The 24,756-nt window shown below is 43.7% G+C and overlaps 1 protein-coding gene and 1 long non-coding RNA gene across 6 annotated transcripts in view; one reads left to right on the top strand and one right to left on the bottom strand.

The window, feature by feature from the left end:
• Positions 1–24,756, bottom strand: part of LOC102557053 (uncharacterized) — a 177,811-nt gene that overhangs the window by 36,878 nt on the left and 116,177 nt on the right. For 3 of the 5 annotated variants that reach the window (XR_015622307.1, XR_015622308.1, XM_087554933.1), the window contains 2 exons: positions 22,101–22,297; positions 15,086–16,165 (listed from right to left, as the gene is read on the bottom strand). Coding sequence is in view for 2 of the 5 variants with exons in the window: in XM_087554933.1 (XP_087411059.1) it covers positions 22,177–22,297 (121 nt within the window). In the remaining 3 variants the exon portion in view is untranslated. Of the gene's footprint in view, positions 1–15,085; positions 16,166–22,077; positions 22,298–24,756 lie in introns of those variants that run through there. The other 2 variants (XM_087554934.1, XR_015622309.1) reach the window with 2 other exon arrangements.
• Positions 1,396–15,021, top strand: LOC148005167 (uncharacterized). Its single transcript, XR_015622310.1, has 4 exons — positions 1,396–1,433; positions 3,550–3,647; positions 10,157–10,282; positions 11,215–15,021. It is a non-coding gene; the product is annotated as an uncharacterized LOC148005167 (long non-coding RNA).

The raw sequence follows: 24,756 nt of genomic DNA, 5'->3' as shown, positions 1-24,756 counted from the left end.
ATCTGTTTCTTCCAGGCATATTAGAATGGCCTATCCTTTAGAATGGCCATCCATATCCTTTCCATGAGATTGTCTTCTCCCTAAGGGCAAGGGGCTTGTCTCCAACTGTTTCCTTTGGAGGGCTCATTGACTACAGAGAACACAGGCACACATATGTTTATATGATTGACCACTAGTTGAAGTTCTCTGTGAATTCCATATTTAATAGCTCATCCCATCCTTATGTGACCTGTTGTTCCAAACAACCCCAAGAGCAAAACAGTGAGGGACAATCATGTCACTACAATGTGGTAAGCCTGTGCTCGCACGGACATGCCCACAGGGTGGCAACCTATGGAAGATCTGAAGAGCAGCTGAAGTCTGAAGATATCTGGAGACAGAATCCTATCTTCCTCAGAAGCTTCCAATTTTCTTTTTCTTTTTTATCTTGAGGCTTTCCTTATTGCATGAGATTGGCCCACCCTGGAAAGGTCTTCTACTTAAGTAGGGAGGCCATTGATTTAAATGCTATCTTATCTAAAGATCATCTTGACAGCAACTTCCTGACTTGTAATTGTCTGAATATCTGGTCGGCACCTAGTCAAGTTGACATACATTATCAACTAGAGGGAGATGCCATCCCTACCTTCATCCCACAAAAGAGGAGGAAACATCGCAGACTGTTTAAATAACTGTGCCCAAGTCACAAAGCAACAAAGGAACAATTTAGACAGTTTGTTTTCTTAAACCCCAAGTTCTGACTTTCTCTGTGAATTATGGCTCAGTAGCCAGCATTTTGCCCAAAGTCTGGTGTCTTAGTTAGTGATACTATTGCTGTAATAAAACACCATGACCAAATACAACTTGAGAGGAAATGGTTTGTTTGGCTTACCTTGTCACATCACTATCTATCATGGAAGGGAATCAGAACAGGGACTCAAACAGAGCAGAAACCTAGAGGCAGAAGCTGATGTAAAAGCCATAAAGGGGCGCTGCTAACTGGCTTGCTTCCTATGGCTTGCTCAGCCTGCTTTCTTAAAGATCCCAGGACCACTAGCTTGGGGATGGCCCCACCCACAATTGCTGGGCACTCCTCCATCAATCGCTAATTAAGCAAATACCCTACAGGTTTCCATAACAGCCTAATGTTATGGAAGCATTTTCTCAATTGAGGCTCTTTCCCCTCTGATGACTCTAGCTTGTGTCAAGTTGATATAAAACCAGCTAATACAGGCTGTCTGATGAGGAACAGTGGAAGATGAACCATGCCTTTCTGACACTGCCAAGTGTGAAATGTTATAAGACAGACATAGCATTGAGCAGAAATGCTTGTCCAGGAAACAGCCCAAGAAGATGGTCACATACCTAATTTGGTAACGTGTTAACAACTTGAACATGAACCTTAAACCATTCTCTGGGCTATTCATGGGGAGGCTGCTGCTGGAGGTTCCTAGGTATGTGTTTGCTTTGATTAGGGGGTCTGGTGTGTGTGTGTGTGTGCATGCGTGCATCTGTTTGTTTGTCTGTCTGTCTGTCTATATGCTTCTTGAGGAACCTGCTTCTTTTTCCTTGAAGTTGCTAGAGGTGCATTTTTTTCTGTTTTGAAATCCACACCTGCCTCCTTGTACAAAGAACTAAACCCTAAGTGACCTATGTCTGTCTTATACTCCAAAAAGAACATCAAACTTGCTTTGTGTTTAGAGAAACTGAGGCCAAATTCTGTCTTTATTGTCTGCTCAGTTCTTGGACAGTTACTTAATCTTTTCAAGTTTCAATCTCATGCAATGAAGCTAACAGGACACCTCCCTAGGACAGTTGCCATGGTGACCTAGAAGGAATAATGCAGGTAAGAAAGGCAGCCCAGATCCTGCCGTAGGAGTGGGCACTCTGAATGTTAGTCATTATTTTCAAGGATAATTAATGTATAAATTATCTTCAATATTTTCTTACCAAACCATTTTAATTATAATTTTATGACTCTGTTAATTATAAATTATATAATTTATGGGTAACTTTAATTATTTATTATATTAATTATAAACATGCAATATATAATTAATTACAAAAAGTAAAGGTTTTCATTATGACATTTCCATACATGCATATAATTTACTTTGATTATATTCACTCCCTCTGTTAACTCTTTCTCATCAATAGCACTTTAAATTTAAATTTAGTGTGTTTGTGTGTTGAATTGTGTGAGTATGTGTGTGTGTGTGTGTGTGTGTGTATGTGTGTGTGTACAAGTGTACTCATGCATTACACAGTGAACATGTGGTGTTCAGAAGACAACTTGAATGATTCAGTTCTCTCCCTCCATCATGTGGGTTCCAGGGACCTAACTCAGGTTATCAGACATAGCAGCAATGTCTTTACTCACTGAGCCTCTAAAGACATTTTTGAAAGTAAATAATACCTAAACAATGTAACCAACAAGAGTTTGCTTATACTTCAGGGACTTCAAGAATCCTTTAAAGGTTGCCCCAGCTACAGTCTCGGTAACTACATCCTCCTAGCTCTTCTTATTGCCAGCGTTTGGTGACCCTCCTATCTCCAGTCTCCTACCCCAACATGAAGCCTTCCAGACACTAGAAATACATCCTTCTGTGATCCCATTTTTCCAATAGGAAAGTGAGTGCAGTCCTAGCTGTGCTCACACCTGGAGTATCTGTGGGACCCTGTCATGTCCCGAAGTTACCATCACCTTCACCTGGAAGAAACTGCAAGGCCCCAATGACCCCCATTTGTTGAAAATGCTGCAAATCTTTCCCAGGGCACCAGCTTCAACTGCTCTTTTGTAGAAAATGGAATGGATGTGTAAGATATCTTCAGTGCTCTAACGTCATCTCAAATACATGAGCATTGGTCCTAGGCATTCAGCCATCCTGTGTGCTCAGCCTATCCTCAGATCCCAGTACTGCTGCTTAAAACAAAGCAGTCATGACCCAGATTAAAACATGTTTTCATAGGTTACCTCCATCCTGTTCTAATCTTTGAGCGCCATACTAAAGCTCTCACCTTGCAGAACCCACAGAACACAGGACCCTCCTCAGCAGCATTGCCCTTGTCAACAATGACTGGCATTTGCCAGGCATCTTACAGGACAGTGAGGGCTTCCCCCACATCGCACAGGGAGCAGCAGAGGAAACAGGAATAAAGGAGGGGCTGCTGTGCATCAGAGCTGCTGGTGGCAGGACTCGCTGCATGACAAGTTCCACTGAGCACCCTGGAAATATAAAGAAATGCAGCCCCACACTGGTTTTGCACTGTGCACCACACAGCCAGACAGATTTCACTCCTTGTGGGTCTTACATGTCTTCATAGATACACAATAAATGACCAGAATTACACCGGAGATGGTACTGCAGAAATGGGCAAGAGAAAGCAGTTACAAAACACAGGCTGACTTAGTTTGGGAGGATGGTCCAGGCTGCCCTAGAAAGTGACAGCATTGGGAAAATATGGAAGTTTATGAGGGACCTTGGTGAAGAAGAATCCAGAAGCACTTTACAGGTCGAGCTGGAAATACTGATGGGAAAAGCTATCTGTAGAAGAATTGTTGTGTTGTAGGAACTGAAGGCCATGCTGAATGGCCAGTGTGCCCAAAGCAAGGAGAAGGGAGAGCCTGGCCTAGAGAAAAGTCACTCAAAGTTTGTACAGGATGGCAGGTAAGCTTCACTTTCTCCCTAGAAATCAACAAAGTTACTCCAGTCAAGCAAGTCAGATCAGATTTGCATTCTGAAAGATTTTGATACACAGAGAATGACAGTACTAGAAGCAAGAGAAGATGGGTTCAGACTACTACATATACCCAAGTCTACAGCCACCAAAGTGTGGCATAAACTGAGATACCTATCAGCATAGATGGGTGACCAAAAGCATCAATGTATACCAGACGACTCATGACACGAGAAACAAGGCAATTCCAGCACACTCCCCAGGATAGATGACACTTAAAGTCATCCTCAGGGACAGACCCCAGGCACAAAGGTCTCCCTGTAAGTCAGCTCCATCTTTATGGTTTTTAAGGCAGGGTCTCATGTGTAGTTCAGGATGGCTTGGACATTATGACACTCCTGCCTTAGTCTTGCAAAGGCTGGGATCTCAGCTGTGGGCCACCACCCTTAGCCTCATTGATTCCACTTCTGCGAGATGTCCAGAATGGGCAAAGCTCTGAGTGGCGGTGTGTATTACAAATATGAGCACAGTCACACCAAAGACTCCAAGGCCTTAGACCCATGAGAAATTGGCAAAGCCATTTCCCTATATGGGTGTCAGGTACAAGAGGAATAGCAAAGCTTTCCACAGGGGTCCCAGTAGGAGGGTTTAAGAACAACAGATTAATATGAACAAACACAGGCAACTGTAACTTCCTCCTCCTGAATAGCCTGAAAGGGCTCCTACAGAAATTAGCTAACCCCTGCCCCTGTGCTGAGAGGTTCCTGACTGCAGTGGTACCAGAGTCCCCTCACATACATACAATCCACTCTCCCCTGTATGTCTGTGTGTCTGTCTCTTCTTCATTCCCTTGCCACCTGTAGTCAGGGTTTCAGGACCCAAGCCATAGGTGATGTGGCACAAAATCATAGACATAGAAGACACTTGTGGTTGGCAAGTGCTAAGTGGAAGGAAAATGGGGAGGGGGTGTTTGTGTGGATGACTCTACATCTGTGGGGAAAGAACCTTGATTGTTGTATAATATGAATGTATTTGGTACATTACTGGACAATTAACTTTAAAATGGCCAACAAGATGTATTGGCTACTGCTAATTGTCAATTGGACACAGAATCATCTAGGAGACCTAGTATGCCTATAGGAGGTCACTTTGATTGTGCTAATTGATCGGGGAGAATCCATCTTAAAATTGTGAGACCATTGCTCAGGCAGGAGATCTTGAGCTGTGCACAATGGAGAAAGGGAGCTGAGGGCCAGTGTGCATGCATTACACTCTGTTCTGACTACAGACGTGTGTGCATCCAGTTGCCTCAAGCACTTGCTGCCTTATCCTCTCCTTCCATGAGATCCTTAAACTTTGAGGTAAAATAAACCCTTTGTCACTTGTCATTATTATCAGTATTTTATCCCAGCAATAGAAAATGAAATTAAGAGATAGCAATGCATTTAAAGCCTTAACACATACAGACCACGAAAAGACATCTTACTAAGACTGAAGAGAGAACACTACAACAGTGAAGTTTTATTTATAAACAAGTTTGTTTTATAAACATGAAGTCCAGACTTCCATCTAAGAACCCATGGGAGAAAGCCAGGAATATTGTTATTTGCTTCTAATTCTAGCTTCTCTGAGAAGGCAGAGACAAGTTGGTCCATGGATTTACTGGACAGTTACTCTAACCTTTATGGTAAGTTCAAGGCCAGTGAGAGATCCTGACTCAAAAATCAGGGTAGATAGCACCACAGAAATGGCAGGGTTGTCAGGGAAAGCCAAGGCAAGGCTTCACACACATGGCATGACTGTGAGAGAGACACAGCACTAGAACCAGGCATTAGGCTTAACCTTAATAAATATCAGAGTGAGGGACTGAAACAGGTCAGCGGTCCAGGCCAGGATCCCCCAAGGTGACTCCTTCTACCTATTTTTTCTTTTGAATCCACTGAAAAGGGAGAGACTCCTGCCTAATGGTAACAGATATGTCTGAGTATGCAGTGTAGGACACTGACAGAAAAGAATAACAGCAGATTCCTAGGTACATGTACAGCTCTGGAAGGCGACCCATTATTGACTTTTCTTGTAATTATGACAAAATGTATGATGAAATTGGCTTAAAGAAGGTGAGGCTTACCATGGCTCATGATTCAAGATTACAGTCCATCATGGCAGGGAAGGCATGGCAGCCGGAGGAAGAGGCAGCTGAACATACTGCATTAGGAAACAGGGACAGAAAGATGAATGCTGGTGTCTAGGACTCAGCCAGTGGAATGCTACTACCCACATTCAAGGTGGGCCTTGCCACCTTTGTCAACCCAGTCGAGACACTCCCACACAGACATGTACAGAGATGTGTCACCTAAGCGATTCTAGATCCTATCAGGTTGACGATCAAGATTGATCCACTCGAGGATGCATCTACCACATAGTGCCATACAGAGAGAGACACACTTTATAGTGGCAGGTGGCAGGCACTCCATGCCTCCCAAGGGAGATGCAATTAGCTTTCTGAATAATATGTCAGGCTATGAGAAAGCAAAACCTGCTACTTGGAGATAGATAAATAGGTAGAATTACAGCCAGTTTTGAGTTCCCATGAGGCTCTAAACACAGTAGCAAAGCTGCAGATACAAAGTATTGTAATAATCTCGAACAAACTTTTCAAGAAAGAACAAAAAGAAAAAACAAAGAAAATGACAAAAAAAAAAAAATGACAACAACCACATCCCACCTCAGGCCTAATGTGTCTGTGAAAGCTTCATTGATGCCCTAGGAAGCATGACCCATTTTCTCTCTACTCACTCCGCACTATACTGCACACTGGGACCTTCAGTGGTCTTATCACTAGTATTATGACCATTGCAGCCTTTTGTGGACACAGCACATGGTGTTTGAAGACTCCATTCACACCTCTTACAGCATTTCTTCTACTCAGCAACCCTTCAAGTCGATACTGCGAACTCCGTCTTACAGGCAAGAAAATTAGGTTCAGGGAGGTTAATTGACTTGCTTGCAATCCAGCCATGAGAAAAATGTTACACTGAAACCTGGATATGAATCTTTGGCCTACAAATCTGATGCTTTCCTTGTCATGGTGCCTCTTCTGTCCTAGTGAAACAGCTCTTCATGCCTCTGCCCCTACTTCTCTCCAGTCCTGTGGCCATTCTGTGTCCAGAAGTCAGAGGACACAGTGGTGGTACAAAACACTACAAGAAGCACCCCTCAGCCTGACGATAAGTCAGCTAACAAGTGACCACGGATTTGGTTGGGTCCTTAATTGGAAAATGTCGCAGATGCTTTCCTGAGTGATTTCTCTATAATGTCTTCAAACCGTGTGTGTGTGTGTGTGTGTGTGTGTGTGTGTGTGTGTGTATGTGTGTGTGTGTGTGTGTGTGTGTGTGTGTGTGTGTGTGTGTGTTGCCCCTTCAGTGCTGACAATAGCTTTTCTATAAGCAAGGGTATCAGAGGTCTACAATAAACACTTGTTGAAATGTAAGTGATTAAATATGAAAATGGAGTGGTTTGAATGGAAAATATCTCCTACAGGCTCGTGCATTTCAAACACCTGCTCCCCAGTTGGTGGTGCTGTTTGGGGATGTCATGGAACCTTTAGGAAGTGGAGCCTTGCTGGAGGAAGTGTGTCACCACAGACGAGCTTTGTGTTTTATAGCGCGCTCTCTCTCTCTCTCTCTCTCTCTCTCTCTCTCTCTCTCTGCTTCCCAACTGGGTGGCTAGCCTCACACTCCTGCTTCTATGCCTTCCCTCCTGTGATAGACTCAATCCTCTGGAACTTAATCTAGAAATGAACTCCTTTTCTCCTATAATTTGCTTTTTGTCGTGATATTTTATCACTGACAGAAAAGTAACTAAGACAGAGACTATCTTTTCATTTTGTATGTAACACTTCTACAGGTCTCATAATGTCTTGAAAAAGCCTCATGTCCTAGGCCTATAATGAAGAGGTTTCTATAAAGAGGTAAGCTTCCTTAGAGTGTCTCTGAAAAGCATCAGTCTGCCCTAGCCAATGACCCCACTTCATCTCTAGGAACAATAGGAGATTTTCAAGCATTTCGAGTATTTTGTCAACTGTTCTTAGGCCTGTTTCCACAGATGAAGTGGAAGTCAGTTCTGTCAAGAGACAGAGTTACTGAGCCACTTCCGTCTCTGACACTAATGTCTCACCATCTCTGAATACAGAGAAACTCTCTAGAATTGAAAAGAAATTGGTGACTCTGGTGGTTTTTATATGTTTGGTCCAGGGAGTGGCACCATTAGGAGCTGTGGCCTTGAGGGAGGAAGTGTGTCACTGTGGAGGTGGGCTTTGAGACCCTCCTTCTAGCCATGTTGAAGCCAGTCTTCTCCTGTTTGCCTTCGGAACAAGATGTAGAACTCTCAGCTCCTCCTGCACTGTGCCTGTCTGGATGCTGCCATGCTCCTGCCTTGATAATGGACTGAACCTCTGAACCTGTAAACCAGCCCCAATTAAATGTTTTCCCTATAAGAATTGCCTTGGTTATGGTGTCTGTTCAAAGCAGTAAAACCCTAAGTAAGACAGAGAAGTTGGTACCAGGGACTGGGATATTGCTATAATAGACCTGACCATTTTGTTGTTGTTGTTGCTGCTGTTGCTGTTGTTGTTGTTGTTTAAAAGAGAATGGATTTAGGGACTTTGGATTTGGAAAGCCATAGAATGCTTTAAGGGAGACTTCATTGGCTATCCTATTAGGAATAGGGAAGACCCTGGTGCTGAGGATTATTTAAACTGTGTAGGCCTGCTTGCCCAAGAGGTTTCAATGGAGAATAATGTTAGTATGTGGCCTAGAGACTGTTTTGGGAATATTTTGGTGAAGAACATGGCTGGTTTTTGCCATTGTCTGAAGAGTCTACCTGAGCTAAGGTGAAGAGATTAAGATTAATTGCTTTGATAAAGGGAATCTCAAAATAGCTTGGTATAAATTCTGTTGTGTGGTTCTAAAGTTCATTCTTATGAAAGGTGCTTTAATGAAAGGGAGCAAGCTGAGGAAGGAAAAATATAAAATGTATGGTTCAAGTAATAATAAAGGGGCACCAGGAAGTAAAATGGAACTGAATCCTGTGTTCGAGGAGATAAAGAGATTAAGGGAGTGGTAATCTCAGGGCAAGATTCCACTGAGCTAAGCTATTGTTTGTGTTTAGATTTTTAATCTGGAATTAACTACAATCCAGAAATGAAGGGCACACTTGTGATCCAGATCTTGAGGCTGGAAGACACAGGCTTTTGATCCAGATCTTGAGGAAAAGCTTAGGTCCAGGCATGGTGGTACACACCTTTAATCCCAGGGGACAAAGAAAAGTAGATCTTTGAGTTCAAGGCCAATCTGAGACAGAGCATATTTCAAGTAGAGAAAAGCTTAACTCTAGGCATGGAGGTACACACCTTTAATCCCAGAATTTAGGACACATAGCCATGCAGGTTGTATATACAGCAACGTCACTCTACAAAGCAAGTTCTAGCAAGCCAAGCTTAGGCAGTAAAGGAATTTGAAAATGTAAAGAAGCTGGTGATAATATAATAGAACAAGGGGGCCATGTGCTATATCCAGCAAGCAGCAGAACTCAGCATCTTCAGCCATGTGCCTCTGTCTTTAGAGTCAAGAATAGAAACTACTGGTACAATTGATGCTGGCTAGCTAGAGCTAAGAAATTGGTAGTGATTAAGAAGAGACCAGCATCACTGGGGTGAAATCAGGAAGTATTTTCTGACACCACCAAGATAGCCAAAGTTGTACCTCATGCTGCAGCTGGACTTGGCAACATGTGAGAATCACCCAGGTGGTACTGGTTTTGAAGGGATGAAGGGGTCATGGAGGGCAGTTGAGGCTTGGCACCATGAAGGGAGCCTATCAGCAAAGCCTAATTGCAATGAGAAACCCCAGTGTGTTAGAGAGGCCAGTACCATGGTATGACTGCCAGAAACAGCAGCAGCAAAGGAGTAAAGTCATCCAGAACCCAGAGTTCTACAGAGGGCAGAGCTTGAGAAGTGACCTAAGCCCTTTTGAGAAGCTCAGGAGATCATGTGTGGACTCTAGACATTGGGACAAGAAGCTTGGACAGTTGCCTTGGAGACACCAAGATATTATGGATGCCAGGGAATTCTTAGCTCCTCCTGCCCCATGTGTGCCTGAACACTGCCATTCTCCCACCTTGATGATAGTGGACTGACCATATAAACCTGTAACCCAGCCCCAATTAAATGTTGTCCTTTATCAGAGTTGCTTTGGTCATAATGTCTGTTCACAGTACATTAGCAGTAAAATCCTAAGTGATAGATGGTGGAAATAACCCATAATATGGCCAGATGTCAGGAGCTCAAATATCAACTCCATCACTTCCTTGCAGTATAGCCCTAAACAAGTCTCATGACCTTACTGTGCCTCAGTTTTTCTCACTGGACAATAGGGATAGGAGTAATTTACTGCAGGATTAAACAAGTTCACAAATGCTAAGAACCTGCTGTTCATTGCAGGATCTCCCCACAGCCCACAGCTCCAGAAGCCTGTTGGAAATGAAGACTCTGGGCTGCCTCAGTCACTGCTCTGCTATGTGCTGACTTCTGAAAAGAGCTGAGAGACAGTTCTTTTAGCTGGTAAAGGTAAAGTTCTATTTGCTTCTGCCTTTGTCAACATGGCTGAGGCAGATATCATTGGGGTAGGGGGGTTTAGACCAGGAAAAGTAGGAAATGCTCTTGGTCAAGTGAGCTGAGGCTAAATGGTGATGAGTCCAGCACTGGATATGAAGACAGAGACACCATGGACTATGGGGGTCTCTAGGCAACAGGGGAATGATCAAGAATTCTCTTCTCTATGAGATCAATAAAACAAATGACTGAACTTCAGATGAACAAAAACAGCTAGATTCCCCAACTGCAAACCACACTCATTCATTTCACCCAGATCATAGGCATCCTTGACATTCATGGGGACACAGTGGGGACAGACTCTAAACAGGTCTATGTATCTAAAGTCTGGCTCATCCAGGAGCTACCATAGCAATGAATTCCTTATATTCCCCACACCACTGTGAGTCCATAGCTAAAAGTGTCCTTGTTTCCATCAAGGTGTGTGACATCCTAGGAAAGTACCCAGAAGTGAAGATCCATTTTTGGACATCGGTTTCCTTCTAGTAGGAAATAGTTTCCCTATGAAGAGAGTATAGTTGTAACCTTGGGGGGGGGGGGAGAAGATTGACAGAAGGAAGGGAGACCATCTGGGTTTAGAGTGACCCCTCTATAATGCTAAAATGAATGGGACTGATCTAGATAGTTCTTAAACACATCTGAGCACCCCAACTTCCACATGAGTTCATCTTGCTCCCAGAGCTCCTGAGCTAACAGATCTAGGACATGTTTTTCAGCTAGGTTACAGTACCAAGCACCCACAGTGGGTCTCTAAGTTAGGAGTTACTGTAGCTCAGTTCTGAGGGCCAGTAGTCCTAGATAAAGGTATCTACTGAATTGGGGTCTTCTTCTCTTTATTTTATTGGTTATTTTATTTATTGACATTTCAAATGTTGTCCCCCTTCCAGGTCTCTCCTCAGCAAACTCCCCATCCCATCCTCCCTCTCCTTTGCCTGTAAGAGGGTGCTCCCCTACCCACCTACGCACTCTTGTCTCACCACTCTAGCATCCCCGTATGCTGGGGCATCAATCCTCCACAGGACCAAGGGCCTCCCCTCCCATTGATGCCAGATAAGGCCATCCTGTGCTACATATGTAGCTGGAGCCATGGACCCATCCATGTATATTCTTTGATTGGTGGTTTGGTCCCTAGGAGCTCTGAAGGAAACAAAGGGACAAAAAATGGAGCAGAGACTGTAGGAAAAGCTATCCAGAGACCGAACCTCCTTGGGATCCATCCCGTCTACAGACACAAAACCCTGACACCATTGCTGATGCCAAGAAGTGCATGCTGACAAGCACCTGGTATAGCTGTCCTCTGAGAGGCTCTACCAGCACCTGACTAATACAGATGAATTGGAGTCTTCTAAGAGATATAGAGGAGAATCCGTTGTACCTAGGCCCAATCTCAACCTTGCTTAATGAGCCATGTTAGTCACCAATGGTGCTTATTGGCTTGTGGATCCTCACTCTCCCATTCACATTTGTCAGAGACAGACACATGGTAGCTTCTAGATTCTCAATCCCTCTCTCTCTCTCTCATTTTCATTTTTAAAATTTTATTTTATTTATTTAATTTTACTTATATACTTTTCTCTCTCTTTTACAGCCTATGGTTCCTGTGCATATACATTATTGCTTCTAGTCTATTGTTTTTTTTCCATTTGTGCATTTATTTATTTACTTTACATCCTGATCACAGTCCCTTTTCCATCACATAGCCCCTCCCCCCATCTTCCCCTCCACTTCTCAGTAGCCCTGCCTGGGTACCAACCCACTCTGGCACATCAAGTCTCTTCAGGACCAGGCACGTCCTCTCCCACTGAGTCCAGACAAGGCAGCCCAGTAAGGGGAACAGGATCCATGGGCAGGCGAAGGAATCAGGGGCAGTCCCTGCTCTAGCTGTTGGGGTACCCATATGAAGAAGACCAAGCAACACTTCTGCTACGTTTGTGCAGTGAGCCTAGGCCCAGCCCATGTACAGTTGGTGATTCAGTCTCTCTTAATAAGGATACTGATCACATTGAACATAGGTTTGCACACTCCAGTGTAAGTTTTCTTAACAATGTGCATATGTAACCAACTGTCATCAAACGAGGTCATATTCTGAGGTGAGGCAGATAGGACTGTAGTGTGTGAACAAGGAAATGCCCCATGTAATCTATAACCCCCAACTTACCGTGCATATAAGTCTCAGCCTCTCTAGCAAGTCCAGGTTAGTATGGTAAGGAATGCGCGTTCACTGGCAGACACCTGCTGGTCCAGTGGGAAGGGTGCTCAAGGCCTCTGCAGCAGGATGTCTCAGAGCTATGGCCCAGTTAGTGAAGGCAGCATTCATTAAGCTCACTAGTGCTCCATCTCTCCCAGCCCTTCTTCCTTCCAGTACCCCATCTATTCCCAACCAACCAGAAAATCTGGAATTCTCACAGCTTGTTTTTCCAGCGAACTGGTGCCACCAGTAAAATGAGCCACTGTCTAGAAGTATGACACGTTCTGTTCATTAACATCCTTGTGTTGACCGCTGCATTGAACCGCACTGCTTTTCTGCTTGTGACGAGTAGAGGAAAGGAAGAGGGAGAGGAAGGAACAAAGGAGAAAAGCAAGAGGCAAAGCAGAAGAAAAGCCAACCATGCCTACAAGACTCTGTTGCCATGTGCGACTTTGCAGTTTTGCTTTGAGGGTGAAAGCGCTCGGAGACGGATTGCAATGTTGCACCAGCTCTGGCCCCATGAAGGCTTGTGAGATGTAAAGTGTGAAATCTTAATGTTGGTGGCAGTCGCACAGAATCGGAGCTGGAAATCAGAACTAGCCAGCGTCCCAGTCCTTGTGTCACGTAGGCACCAACTGCTCCTTCGCTTACCTCACTGTCATAATGGGTGCTTAGAGCCCTCTGGTTCCAAGGCCTTTCTGTGCCACTTTAGACCCCAGGCCCTCCTGAATGTGTGCTCTGGGGGACTCCGATGATGAGCTGGAGGATGCTTGGGTCGGATGAGTTAGAAGAGCATGAGTGCATTTGTAAAATCTATGGCTTTCCAGCTTGTTTCTATTTTTAATGATCATGACAAATCTTTTGTTTGTTTTTTAAGCCAGAGTCTGTCTCCCTTTCTGGAATTAGAATTCCGCACTTTTCTCTCCTCTTCCCTTCCTTCTCACTTACCTCACTATAGCCCCTGGAGACACTGATGTGCAAACAACAGCCTTTTAACTGATAGAGAAATGCAAATGTAGTGTTCAGGAGTCTGGGTGGAGAACAGTCCTGGCTTTTACCATTTCGCTGAAGGATGGTTGAAGACATGGAAAGCCCTATGTGAGCATCCTCGTCCATCACCCACCCTCCTCTCTGAGTTTGCCTCACTGTTACTTGAGAAAACACCATTGCTAGAAAGACTTGAGCCATCTCTAGCCTCCCCTTCCTCAAAATTGGGCCTACTCCATGCCAGTGGGCAATAACCGGAATAACATGGATTCTCTCTTCTCCACACCCAACTTATCCCATAGCTTTCTTCCTCCTGCTGTTTCTCAGTTTACACTTTTGCAACTTCCTATAGAACCATCCCTTCCCATTCCTACACAGATGCCCCTGCCTTCACCCAGAGGTCAGGCCTCTCTGTTCTGACTTACCCCCCGCCCCCACTAATCTCTCTTAACTTAGTGTTATATGTCTTTCCATGTCCCTCCTAAAAGCCTCTGCTTCCTTTCTTGAGAATTTGTAATATTTAAAAGTATTCGTCTTGTACTACAAACCAAAACTGTTGAGACACTCTGAGTCCAAGGATCGCAAATACCCTCAAACTTGTGTGTCTGCGGGGCTATGGAGCACAGGGGTAGGGGAGGGGGAGCACATCTATGCAGCTTTGCACTCTGACTCCAAGGTCATCCCAAATTGTGCTGCATGCTCCAAGATGGCTGCCCAACATCAACACAGTAGCTTCTAGCTAATGTAGTCTCATCTGTCTGGCCCTTCCATGTTTTTCCATCTTTCATTCTCTTCCCAGCCATTCAACCCCAATTATCTTCCACCTCAGGAGCACTGACATCTGACCTCTCTGTCTCACAGGCCACTGTGCCTCTCATGGGTTGACAGCTTCACACAGGATGTCTCCGCACCTTCCCTTCTCCCATCTATGCCTCGTCTCATTTCATTTCATGTTATAACCCTATAGTAAGAATCTTGGTTTCTTAAAAAAAGCTCAGTTATGTGAATATGTTTTTGTTTTAATCCCAAATGTGGGATATGGTCTGTTTCAGATTGTCCATAGCAGCTAACTACTCAATGCAGAGGGATGATTCTGCCAGATGAAGATATTTTATGTTTGAATTCTGGGTACTTTTGAGGGGGTATAAAAATGCCAGAGCCCCTAGTGGCTGCTGTGACAGCTGCTTCCACTGTTGATATCCTCAGTGCTGCTGGTCTCTGAAGCTGCTGATTCTTGCTGCTGCTGTTTGCTGGATTGAGGCTTGCTGGCTGGAGATCTACTGATGATGAAGATTGGACTTGCCCCAAGAAACTGGATGTCCCTAATCAGTAGAAAGTAGTCTGAATAGATCTATAGTTACTTTCCCCTCAAACCTTGTTTCTCACCTACCAAATGTGTGTGTGTGTGTGTGTGTGTGTGTGTGTGTGTGTGTGTGTGTGTGTGTGTGTAGGGGGTGGGGAGGATTGGAAGGGATTGGTGTGGAGAAGGGTGTAAATATAAGAACCAAATAAAGTAGCCAAAAAATACGGTTACATGGCCCCGGCTCTCTACCCAGTCCTCTCCTACTTACCTACTTACTTACCACAGTTTAAATGGTGATAGTCCGTCCATCCTGGAGGGGAAATCTCAGCAATGGAAGCATGGAGTAGCTGGTCAAATTACCTTTACAGTAAGGAAGCAGAGAGGCCTGTACCTAATAACTCACTTCTTCCAACAAGGCTCCACTTCCTAAAGCTTCTACAACCTTGGCGAACAGTGACACTAGTCAAGGACCAAATGTATAAGCACATGAGCCAGTAGAGCACACTTTACATGCAAACCACCATGGGAATGTTGATCTACTGTGCATTCTTGGCTATCAGATATTCACTTGGCCTTTGTAATATCTCTGTAGTGTATTCTGAGGAATTAATCAATTTCAGTATTCAACATTAAGATTTGATGCAATGCTCAGTTTAGAATTAAAATTGTATATATGCCATCATTTAAAGTGTATGGCGAAGTGAATTATTGCCTGGGGTTTATGAGAAGATTTTTTTTTTCGGAGCTGAGAACCGAACCCAGGGCCTTGTGCTTGCTAGGCAAGCGCTCTACCACTGAGCTAAATCCCCAACCCCTTTATTTTATTTTATTTCATTTTATTTTGCTTATTTACTTTACATCCTGCTCACCCTTGGGGTCACCCCCCTCCACAACCCCTCCCAGATCCCTATCCACCTGAGTGGGCAGGTCCCCCAGCCATCCACCCCTAATTTGGCATTTCAAGTCTCTGTAAGGTCAGGCACCTCAACCCCCAAGCCTGACAAGGCAGCCTAGCCAGTAAAATACATCCCACACACAGGCAACAGCCACTGGGATAGGCCCATTTCCAGTTGCTTGGGACTCACGCTTAGACCAAGCTGCACATCTGACACACATGAGCGGGGAGGCCTAGGTCCAGCCTGTGTACACTGCTTGTTGTTAGTGGTTGGTGGTTCAGACTCTGAGAGCCCCAAGGATTCAGGTCAGCTGACTTTGTTGATCTTCCTGTGGAGTTCCCATCCCCTTCAGGGCCCAAAATCCTTCCTCTCCTTCTTCACTGTTTGGCTGTGGCTGTGTGTTCGTGTCTCAATCAGCTGTTGGGAGGAGCCCCTCAGAGGACAACATGCTCCTGTCTGCAAGCCTAACAGAGTATCATTAGTGTTAGGGATTGGTGCTTACACATGGCATGGGTCCCAAGTTGGGCTGGTTATTGGTTGGCTGTTCCATCAGTCTCTGCTCCTTACCCCATGCCTGCACTTCCTGCAGACAAGATAAACATTGGGTTGAAAGTTTTGTGGGTGGGTTGGTGTCTCTATTGCTCCATTGGGGATCCTGTCTGGCTACAAGAGATGGACTCCTCAGGTTCCACATCCCAACATACTATGTCACAGTCAAGGTCACCCCCATTGATTCTTAGGTGCCTTCCTCATCCTAAGTATCTGTCTGGTCCTTGATATGGTCCCCCATCTCCCCCATTCCAGTCAGTTGTAGACCTCCACCCACTTTCACAGTCATCTAGTCCCCCTCATCCCTCCTCACACCACTTCCCTCTCCCTCCCCATCCTCTAGGCTCCTCCCCCACCCCCAACAACCTCTTATGATTATTTTATTCCCCATTCTAAGTGAGATTCAAGCTTCCTAAGTGGATATTCTTAGCTCTGTTGTCCCCTCTGGTCTGCAGATTTGCCTTCCGAAATTTCCACTCCCAAAGGACAGCTGTGCTTTTCTGTGGTAGAGCAGTGTTTCTCAAACTGTGGGTCACAACTCCCTTTGGGAGTGGAATGACCCTTTCAAGGGTTGCCTAAGACCATTAGAAAGCACGGATATTTATATTACAATTCACAACAGTAACATCATTATAGTCATAAAGCAGCAGCAACAACAATTTTATGGTGGGAGGGTCCCCACAGCATAAGGAACTGTATTAAAGGGTCTCAGCATTAGGGAGATTGAAAATCTCTTCATTAGAGGAAAGAACTTGTTACAAGCATGAAAGAGAGAGAAAGAGAGACAGACAGACAGACAGACAGAGACAGAGAGACACAGAGAGAGAGACAGAGATAGAGACAGAGAGAGATTGCATTCACAGAATTCTTATTATAGAGCATAACTGTAATGTGATCTTACCACTATTGGTAATGTCTTACTTTTCCTGACTCATAAATTAAGTTTAACCATAGGGTCATGGAAAACAGCTTATATAGGGCTAGGGTTTATCTAGGGTTTCAGACATCTACTGGGGTCTTAGAACATATCCTCTCAGATAAGAGGGAAGGAGCTGGGAGATAGCTAGATCAGTAAGGCCCTTGCTGTCCATGTATGAGGACCTAAGTTCAACTCCCAAAGCCTAGTGGTGGTGTACGCTTGTAGTCCTAGCACAGAAGGGACACAGAGGAGCACAGGCGTTTCCCTCTGGCTTGCTGGACAGCCAATCTCTGACTTCCACATGCGTGTGCACTCATGTACCCACACACTAGTGCACATGCATAAACATGCACATGCACACACATGCTTGCATGGGAACACACACAAAAGAATGAGACAGCAGCCACTCTTACAGTGAGAAAGGGAAGTCCTATTTATTGAGGACCTATAGGTTCCATAACTACCCAGGACATTTGTGCTCCTGATGTAACTATAGCCTCACAGTCACCCTAAGCAGTAGACAAGCTTCTACAGAAGACATGAGTCTCAGCCACATCTGAGTATTATGCTTTGAGCCCAAAGCTCTTCTGGCTAGTTTTCTGAGGTCTGTGTTTCTCCACATAGTCAACAAGAAACACGGAAGACAGTAGACTTCTGGGAAGTAGGGACCGGCTGCGCTTTTCTATTTAAGGGAATCTCAAAGCACACACCATAAATTATCCTCTCCTCAGCACTCTTCACAGGCACTGGGTCCCGAGCCAACCCTCCAGCTTGGGACTCGGCAGAGCTGGTCTCACCTCCTGTTGGACAGCCACAGTGAGGCACAGATCCAGCACCCCACAATACAGGGCTCACTTCACCTGCATTTTCCTCTCCACATGGGTGACTGACAGCGCCAAGTTGCTGAGTACCCTTTAAAATTTTTAAACATATACTCAGACTTTGCAAGATGCCAATTTTCACCCAACCCACTAAGCACTAGCCACCCAGCTCACCAACCATTACTTATTCTCCATGTGTCTGTCTTTCATTGAGTAACCCCTGTCCTGAACAATCCTTACTGAGGACTCTATTTATTCTGAAAGGGACAATCATATACAACAAATAAACAAGCAGCAAGCTTTGTTCTTCATCATCTGGAAGGAGGCCACTATGTGCAGCACCAGTCCCACTGTCTGCTGCGCCCCAAGACAGCCCTTCTAGGAGCCCCCACAGTGTGGCCGCTCAGTTCTCTCCCTGGTCGTCAGCTTTCCCTCTTCCTAATACACTAACAGTTGCATTTTAAGAATAGAGCGATTTTCTCATCCTGGGCTTGTCATACAAAACTATTGGCAGAAATATATTCCTGGGACAGCTTTTTAAAGTCTGTCTGCAAACAGCTCTGAGACTAAATTTGTGTCCCTGGACTAGTAAAGACAGAGCTTATTACAGAGAGAAGCCCAGAGGTCCAAGGAGGTGGAGTCCTGGCTCACCCCGACAGGAGGTCTAGACAGCAAGTGGCCATCAGTGGATCTATGCACCCATCCACATGTCCATCTACTCTGCTTTCAAGTGAGCGACTTACATTTATGAATTCGAGGTAGTTTATTCATTCCTTAAAATCGGCGTTGAAAATCCATACCCACTATATTTGTATAGACCCACCTTCTATGTTGCAAGGTTTTCTACAATATATATGAAGAAAATGTACTTTGCAAAGCAAGAATAGATTCTATGTGCCTAATTTGAAGGCAACAGTTTTGTGGCTGATTTTTCACATATACGTTAGTCCCCTACACCTACTCTCTGCTTCCACTGCTCTCCTCAGCGGGTCTATTGCCATGACCACTATTGCCATGACCACTAGAACACAGACATGCTTTCCCCTTGCCTGATAGTCACCTCTAGCCACATTTTGGGTATGCATTTTTCAAAAAAACAGGTAACCCAGGAGGACAGCTTCACTCTCAGCCCAGACTGTGATCATAGTGGTAGCTCATTTGTGAACTCTTTCTGGGTTAGTATGAGAGAGGGTGAGCATAAAGCTGATGGGTGGCCAGAGTCTGCCATTTTATTTTTAATACAGCAAGTTGATCTGGGGAATCCTTCATATCAATGCATGGTGCTTCTATAGGTAGAAGAGGCAAAAGCGTATCAGTTTTCACCAAAAAGGGATTTATTTTTATTTTAAAACAATAACTACTAAGAATAAATAATTTAATATCATACTGTTGGTAAAATGAGGTTTAGCAAATGAGATATACAGTTATATTTAAAATATTGTGAATACTTTTCTAACAATAATTATATTGGAAGTATAGAAATGAAAGAAAATTATACTATATTTACACAGCCCACGACATATGTGAGTGTGCACCTATCAATCCATCTAGCTATCAACATACCTAAACAGCAGTTCTACCTATGGGAAGACTGGGAAGACTTTTACCTTTTAAAAGTTTGGGGGCTGGAGAGATGGCCTAGTGGTTAGAGGTACTTGCTGCTCTTCAAGAGGATCCAAGTTCAGTTCCCAGAACCCATGTTAGACAGCTCACAACTGCATGTAACACAAGCTGTAGGGTTATCTTATGCCTTCTTTTGGTTTTTACACACACATACACACACACACACACACACACACACACACACACACACAAATAAAAATAAATCTTAAAAATCTCAAAATATGTTCCCAGAAATTCTAAATCCTTATGATATCATCTTGAATATAAAAAAAAAAAACAACAAAAATACTAAAATTCCCTTTCAGATAAAACCTATGTGTTAAAGTCATTCCTTTGGCAGCAAGGAGACAGAGCAGTGTTGCCTTGTTCTCTGATTCTGAGACTATTTTGGCTTTTTGAATATTCTAAATCTAATTCACACATAATAAAAGGGAGATATATTTCCCAAGAGGCTTGGTAATGGCTACTTCAAAACTAGCTTGTGACATAAGACTACAGAGTAGAGCTGGGTCAGGGAAGGGCCTTCCTCTGATGTGTGACATTCATTTCCCATGCTCTGCTGTGTTTTTGTGTATTGTGAACAAGAGCTACAAGTGAATGCTCTATTTTCTTGTTGACACAATTGGTGAAAAATTAAATGATACATCAATTCAACAAAAAGCAGACATAGTGGGTACCAGTCTGAAGCCTGCAGGAAACAAGAGGATGGTTGAAGATGCAAGAATCAGGACCAGGTTGTCCAAGGTCCACTCCACTGCAGGATGCCCCTGCATCCTATTTCCTTTGCAGAATGATGTTGCTTCTTAAGGTGTTTGGGGTTTTTTGTTTTGTTTTGTTTTGTTTTGTTTGTTTGTTTGTTTGTTTGTTTGTTTTACTTTTTTGGAAACAGGATCTCTTATATCTCAGAACTGTCTCTGTAGCTGAGTGTACCCTTGTGTATCTGACCTCCTGTCCCTACCTCCCAAGAGCTGAGATTACAGGTATACACCACCATAGCCAGCTTTACGTGCTGCTGGGACTAAATCCAGGCTTTCCTGCATGCTAGACAATAACTCTACTGAGTTACCAGTTGCACAAGTGTGCCCGCTCTGATGCTTGTTTCTACCCACAGCTACCTGTTGAGGTTTGACTGTGAAATATCCCCCACAGGTTCTTGCCTTTAAAAACCAGGTCTCCATCTGGTGGTACTGTTATGGGAGACTGCAAAGTGTTTAGGGAGTAAGACCTGGCTGGTTGGCTGGTATGGGTGGAATCTTTGAGGGTTACAACTGATCCAACTTAGAGTCCTAGCCTACATTCTGTCCTGATATCATATGAGAAGCTTCATAGAACAGCCCTGAAGCCATAGACTTCTACCACCATGCCTCCCTATCATAAGAGATGGAAATTTACTGAAACCATTAACTAGAATAAATTATGGGTCTTAAAAGTTATTTCCAGGGGGTATTCATTTGGTCACTAATTTCAGACCCTTGGCCTGTGCATCTGTTTTGCTCATTCTTGGGAAAGTATCCTATGTTAAAAGTGTATATCAGGGGCTGGGGATTTAGCTCAGTGGTAGAGCGCTTACCTAGGAAGCGCAAGGCCCTGGGTTCGGTCCCCAGCTCCGAAAAAAAAAAAAAGTGTATATCAGAGATATCTCAACCATCATGACCAGGACAATTTACTGAAGAAACCATTTGGGATTCAGAATTCTAGAGGGTTAGAGTCCATGACTACCATGGTAGGGAATATAACAGCAGGCAGGAAGGCAGTAGCTAAGAGTTTACATCTTGAGACACACAAGCATGAGACAGAGAGACATACACACATACAGAGAGAGAGAGGGAGAGACAGAGAGAGAGACAGAGAGAGAGACAGAGACAGACAGAGAGACAGAGACAGAGAGAGACAGTGAGACGGAAATGGGGTCTGGAAATGGCATGGACATTTGAAACCTCAAAGCCCACCCCTAATGACATACTTCCTCCAACAAGGCCACACCACCTAACTCTTTCTGAACAGTTTCACCAACTAAGGACCAAGTACTCAAATACCTGATCCTATAGGTAGCAATTTCAGTCAAACTGCCACATTGTCTCTTTTTACTGTAGAGAAAGTCAAATTGCATGCACTACGACATATGATATAGCAGGTGGTTTTCAAGCAAGCTCTGTGCTACATGTTTTAAATTTGAAGTATCATTTGAAATACTTAAATATTAAATCTATCAAATCACATAAACGTGGGGAAAGATAAATTCTATACAGTGCCAAAACCTAATAAAATAATACAACACTACAGAACTTCGTATAGACAGCTTGAAAAACACACTTGAAATTAATTCAAGCACTGGTTAATGTCATCTAAAACAATATGGTGACTAAAATGAAGTTCCATAGAAGGCTGGCATACTTGAGAGCAACACAAGTCGGGCAAGCATGGTTTTGTTTAGATTGAAATGTGATTAAAGAGGCAGCACCACTCAGCATCATCGTGGCAACTCACCTGGCATTGACCCATTTTATCATAGTTTCCTGGAGAGTACCGTAAGTCATGTCAGTACAGGATGTCATTAGTGAAATCATGGAACTCCAACAGCAGCAGCAATAGAAGCCATGGTCAGTAATCCAAGCTCCAGTCTCATCATCTCACAATAGATGGATACCACACCCATCAAGCAGTAAAGTAGCCGCCAAGGATCCCTGTGCAAAAGGGGGTTTGCTTCTTAATCTTTGTATAAATTCATGTATGTCTTGAATATCTTAAAAAAATAAATTCCCCTAGTAGACAAGGCGGGGACGTGTGGTCCTGTACCCATCCTGGAAGGAATGAAAATAGTCTAAAGACGCTTCTGTATCCCTTCCTTCACATATTAAGACAATAGACCTCAAGAATCTCGAGTTCCCCACCCACAAGGAGGAACAGGTTAAAAGTCTGATGCGAGCCAGAGGAAGAACCTGTCTCCCAGAAAGACATTTCGAAAACAGGACAACTTGTCGGACCATTTTGCAAGAAAAACTAGAGCCTAGACAATGTTGACCACACCTTGGCCAGGACTTCTTAATTATTCATACTTCTTGCCCTCTAAACCCAAGCTAAAACATGAACTTGGTGGAGGTCATTAAGCCTTCTTGTATGTTCCCCTCCCTGATGTGGTCGCATTAAATAATGCCCTTTCTCTGCTTTCTACTATTGTCTGTCTATTTAATTGATGTCAGAGCACAGGTGAATGAGCTTAGCTTGTTAGCATTTTCAGAGCCCAGGCTCCCACCATAACAATTTCACTAATAGCCCCAGTTGCCCAGGAGGCTGAGTTGAGAGGATCATTTGAACTCTGGAGTCCAGGACCAACACAGTCAACATGAAATGAACCTGTCTCAACAAAAGAAAAAATTACTTTTATTATTAAAAAAACTACTGTTCACATTAAAAAAAACACACATATTTAGAGTATAAAAAGAAGGGCTGAGAAGATGACTCTGTAGGAGTGCTTGAGGACCTGAGGACCTCCAGAGGCCGCTGCGATGACTCAGTGGATAAAGGCAGTTGCTCCAAAGGGATCTGAGTTTTGCACATGCTGTGCCTGTGTATGGAAAACCCAGCATTGTGGATGGAGGCATAAGGATCCCAAGAGCTTGCTGGATAGCCAACCTAGCCAAAACGTTCTGTACATGTGGGTATGCTTGCTTACACACTCTGATATGTGCACGCACACACACACACACACACACACACACACACACATTTAATGTATATGCACACAAACAGGTGTGTGCACATGTACACATGAAGAAGTTGGACAAAAGAAAGAAAATAAAGCTTTCAGTTCTTCAGTCTTTTAATATAATTTTTACATTTCTAATATGTTTTATATCTGTGGGCATGCACATGCCAGGGCATACATGTGGAGGTCAGAGAGCAAGTTGTGAGTCAGCTCTCTCCTTCCATCATGTGGGCTCTCAGTATGGAGCTCAGGGGGTCAGGCTTTGGGGCAACTGCCTCTATCCACTGAGTCATCCCAGCAACCTCTGGGTTGGTCCGTCACTTAAAGTGAAAAGTTAAAGTCATTTGGAGACTTTCTAAGATTTTGTAATTACTTCATCCTTTTGTTTTGTTTTGCTTTCTTTGGTTTGTTTTTAAACTAGAATCTATTGCCATACAAAATCCATCTCGTACACACAGTGACACATCTTTGCAGTTTCTGTTGCACCAAGTATTGAAGATTAAAAACACAAAATGAAAACACTGCAAATAGCCAAGTACAGCGCTCTGGTAAATAAACATTAAAATTGTTCAGATGCACACAATCTGTAGAAGGAAGCAGCCTAGGAGAGATGGGCTACGGACACCAGACAAAGGCCATATTTCTCACCAAGCTCCACACACACAGCAGAACAACTCCGTCTATGGATCACAACTCCACAGAGGCCTTAAATCTCTCCAACTGAAGCCATAACAAGTATGGTGCCACAAGCAAAAGGACAAGGCCTTTCGCTGTACAGACACACACACTGACCCTCTGTCCCAGAGGGACTTCATGTGAAAGTGTTGGCACTGTAACCTTAGCACTGTGTCTCCCTGTGACATTAAATATTCTTTGGCAAAATAAATCACTCTGTGTTTAACTACTCCCTAATTCTTGGACACTTAGCTAGTAACCAATCTTTTGAGATAATAAACAAGATCACAGTAAATGATAAATTTTATGTTATACCATTAAATTAAAAGCACAACACAGCAACATAATTCAATCTGGATTTAACCTATCTGATTTTAAACATTGAATAAGACTATCATAATAAATCCTAGGTCTATCCATTCCATCTTTATAATCCCCAAACTTAATAAATGTGGCTTTTAATGCTTTCTACGATACCATCAGTCAAGTTGCTGGGAGGTATAGATTCCAGAAGGCACCTTGAAATTTCACTAGGGATATTATTTAGATTTGTTTAAATATACTAGGCAATGGATTAAAACCCACCTATCTCTCACAGCTTCCAACTCAAACTTTTCCTGAGAATTTAATGAATATATTCTATGAAAGTCTACTAATGGGACAGGGAGAAGGCTCAGTGCTTCCCGTGCAAGCCTGGGGAGTTCCAATCCCTAGAACCCACATAGAAGTTGAACAAATGTAGTAGACTGCCTATAATCCCAG

Source organism: Rattus norvegicus, chromosome 6 (assembly GCF_021556685.1).
Source record: "Rattus norvegicus strain SHRSP/BbbUtx chromosome 6, alternate assembly SHRSP_T2T, whole genome shotgun sequence".
Classification (NCBI taxonomy): Eukaryota; Metazoa; Chordata; class Mammalia; order Rodentia; family Muridae; genus Rattus; species Rattus norvegicus.
The sequence above is the reverse complement of the archived record's forward strand: the minus strand, read 5'-3'. Positions and strand labels throughout refer to the sequence as shown.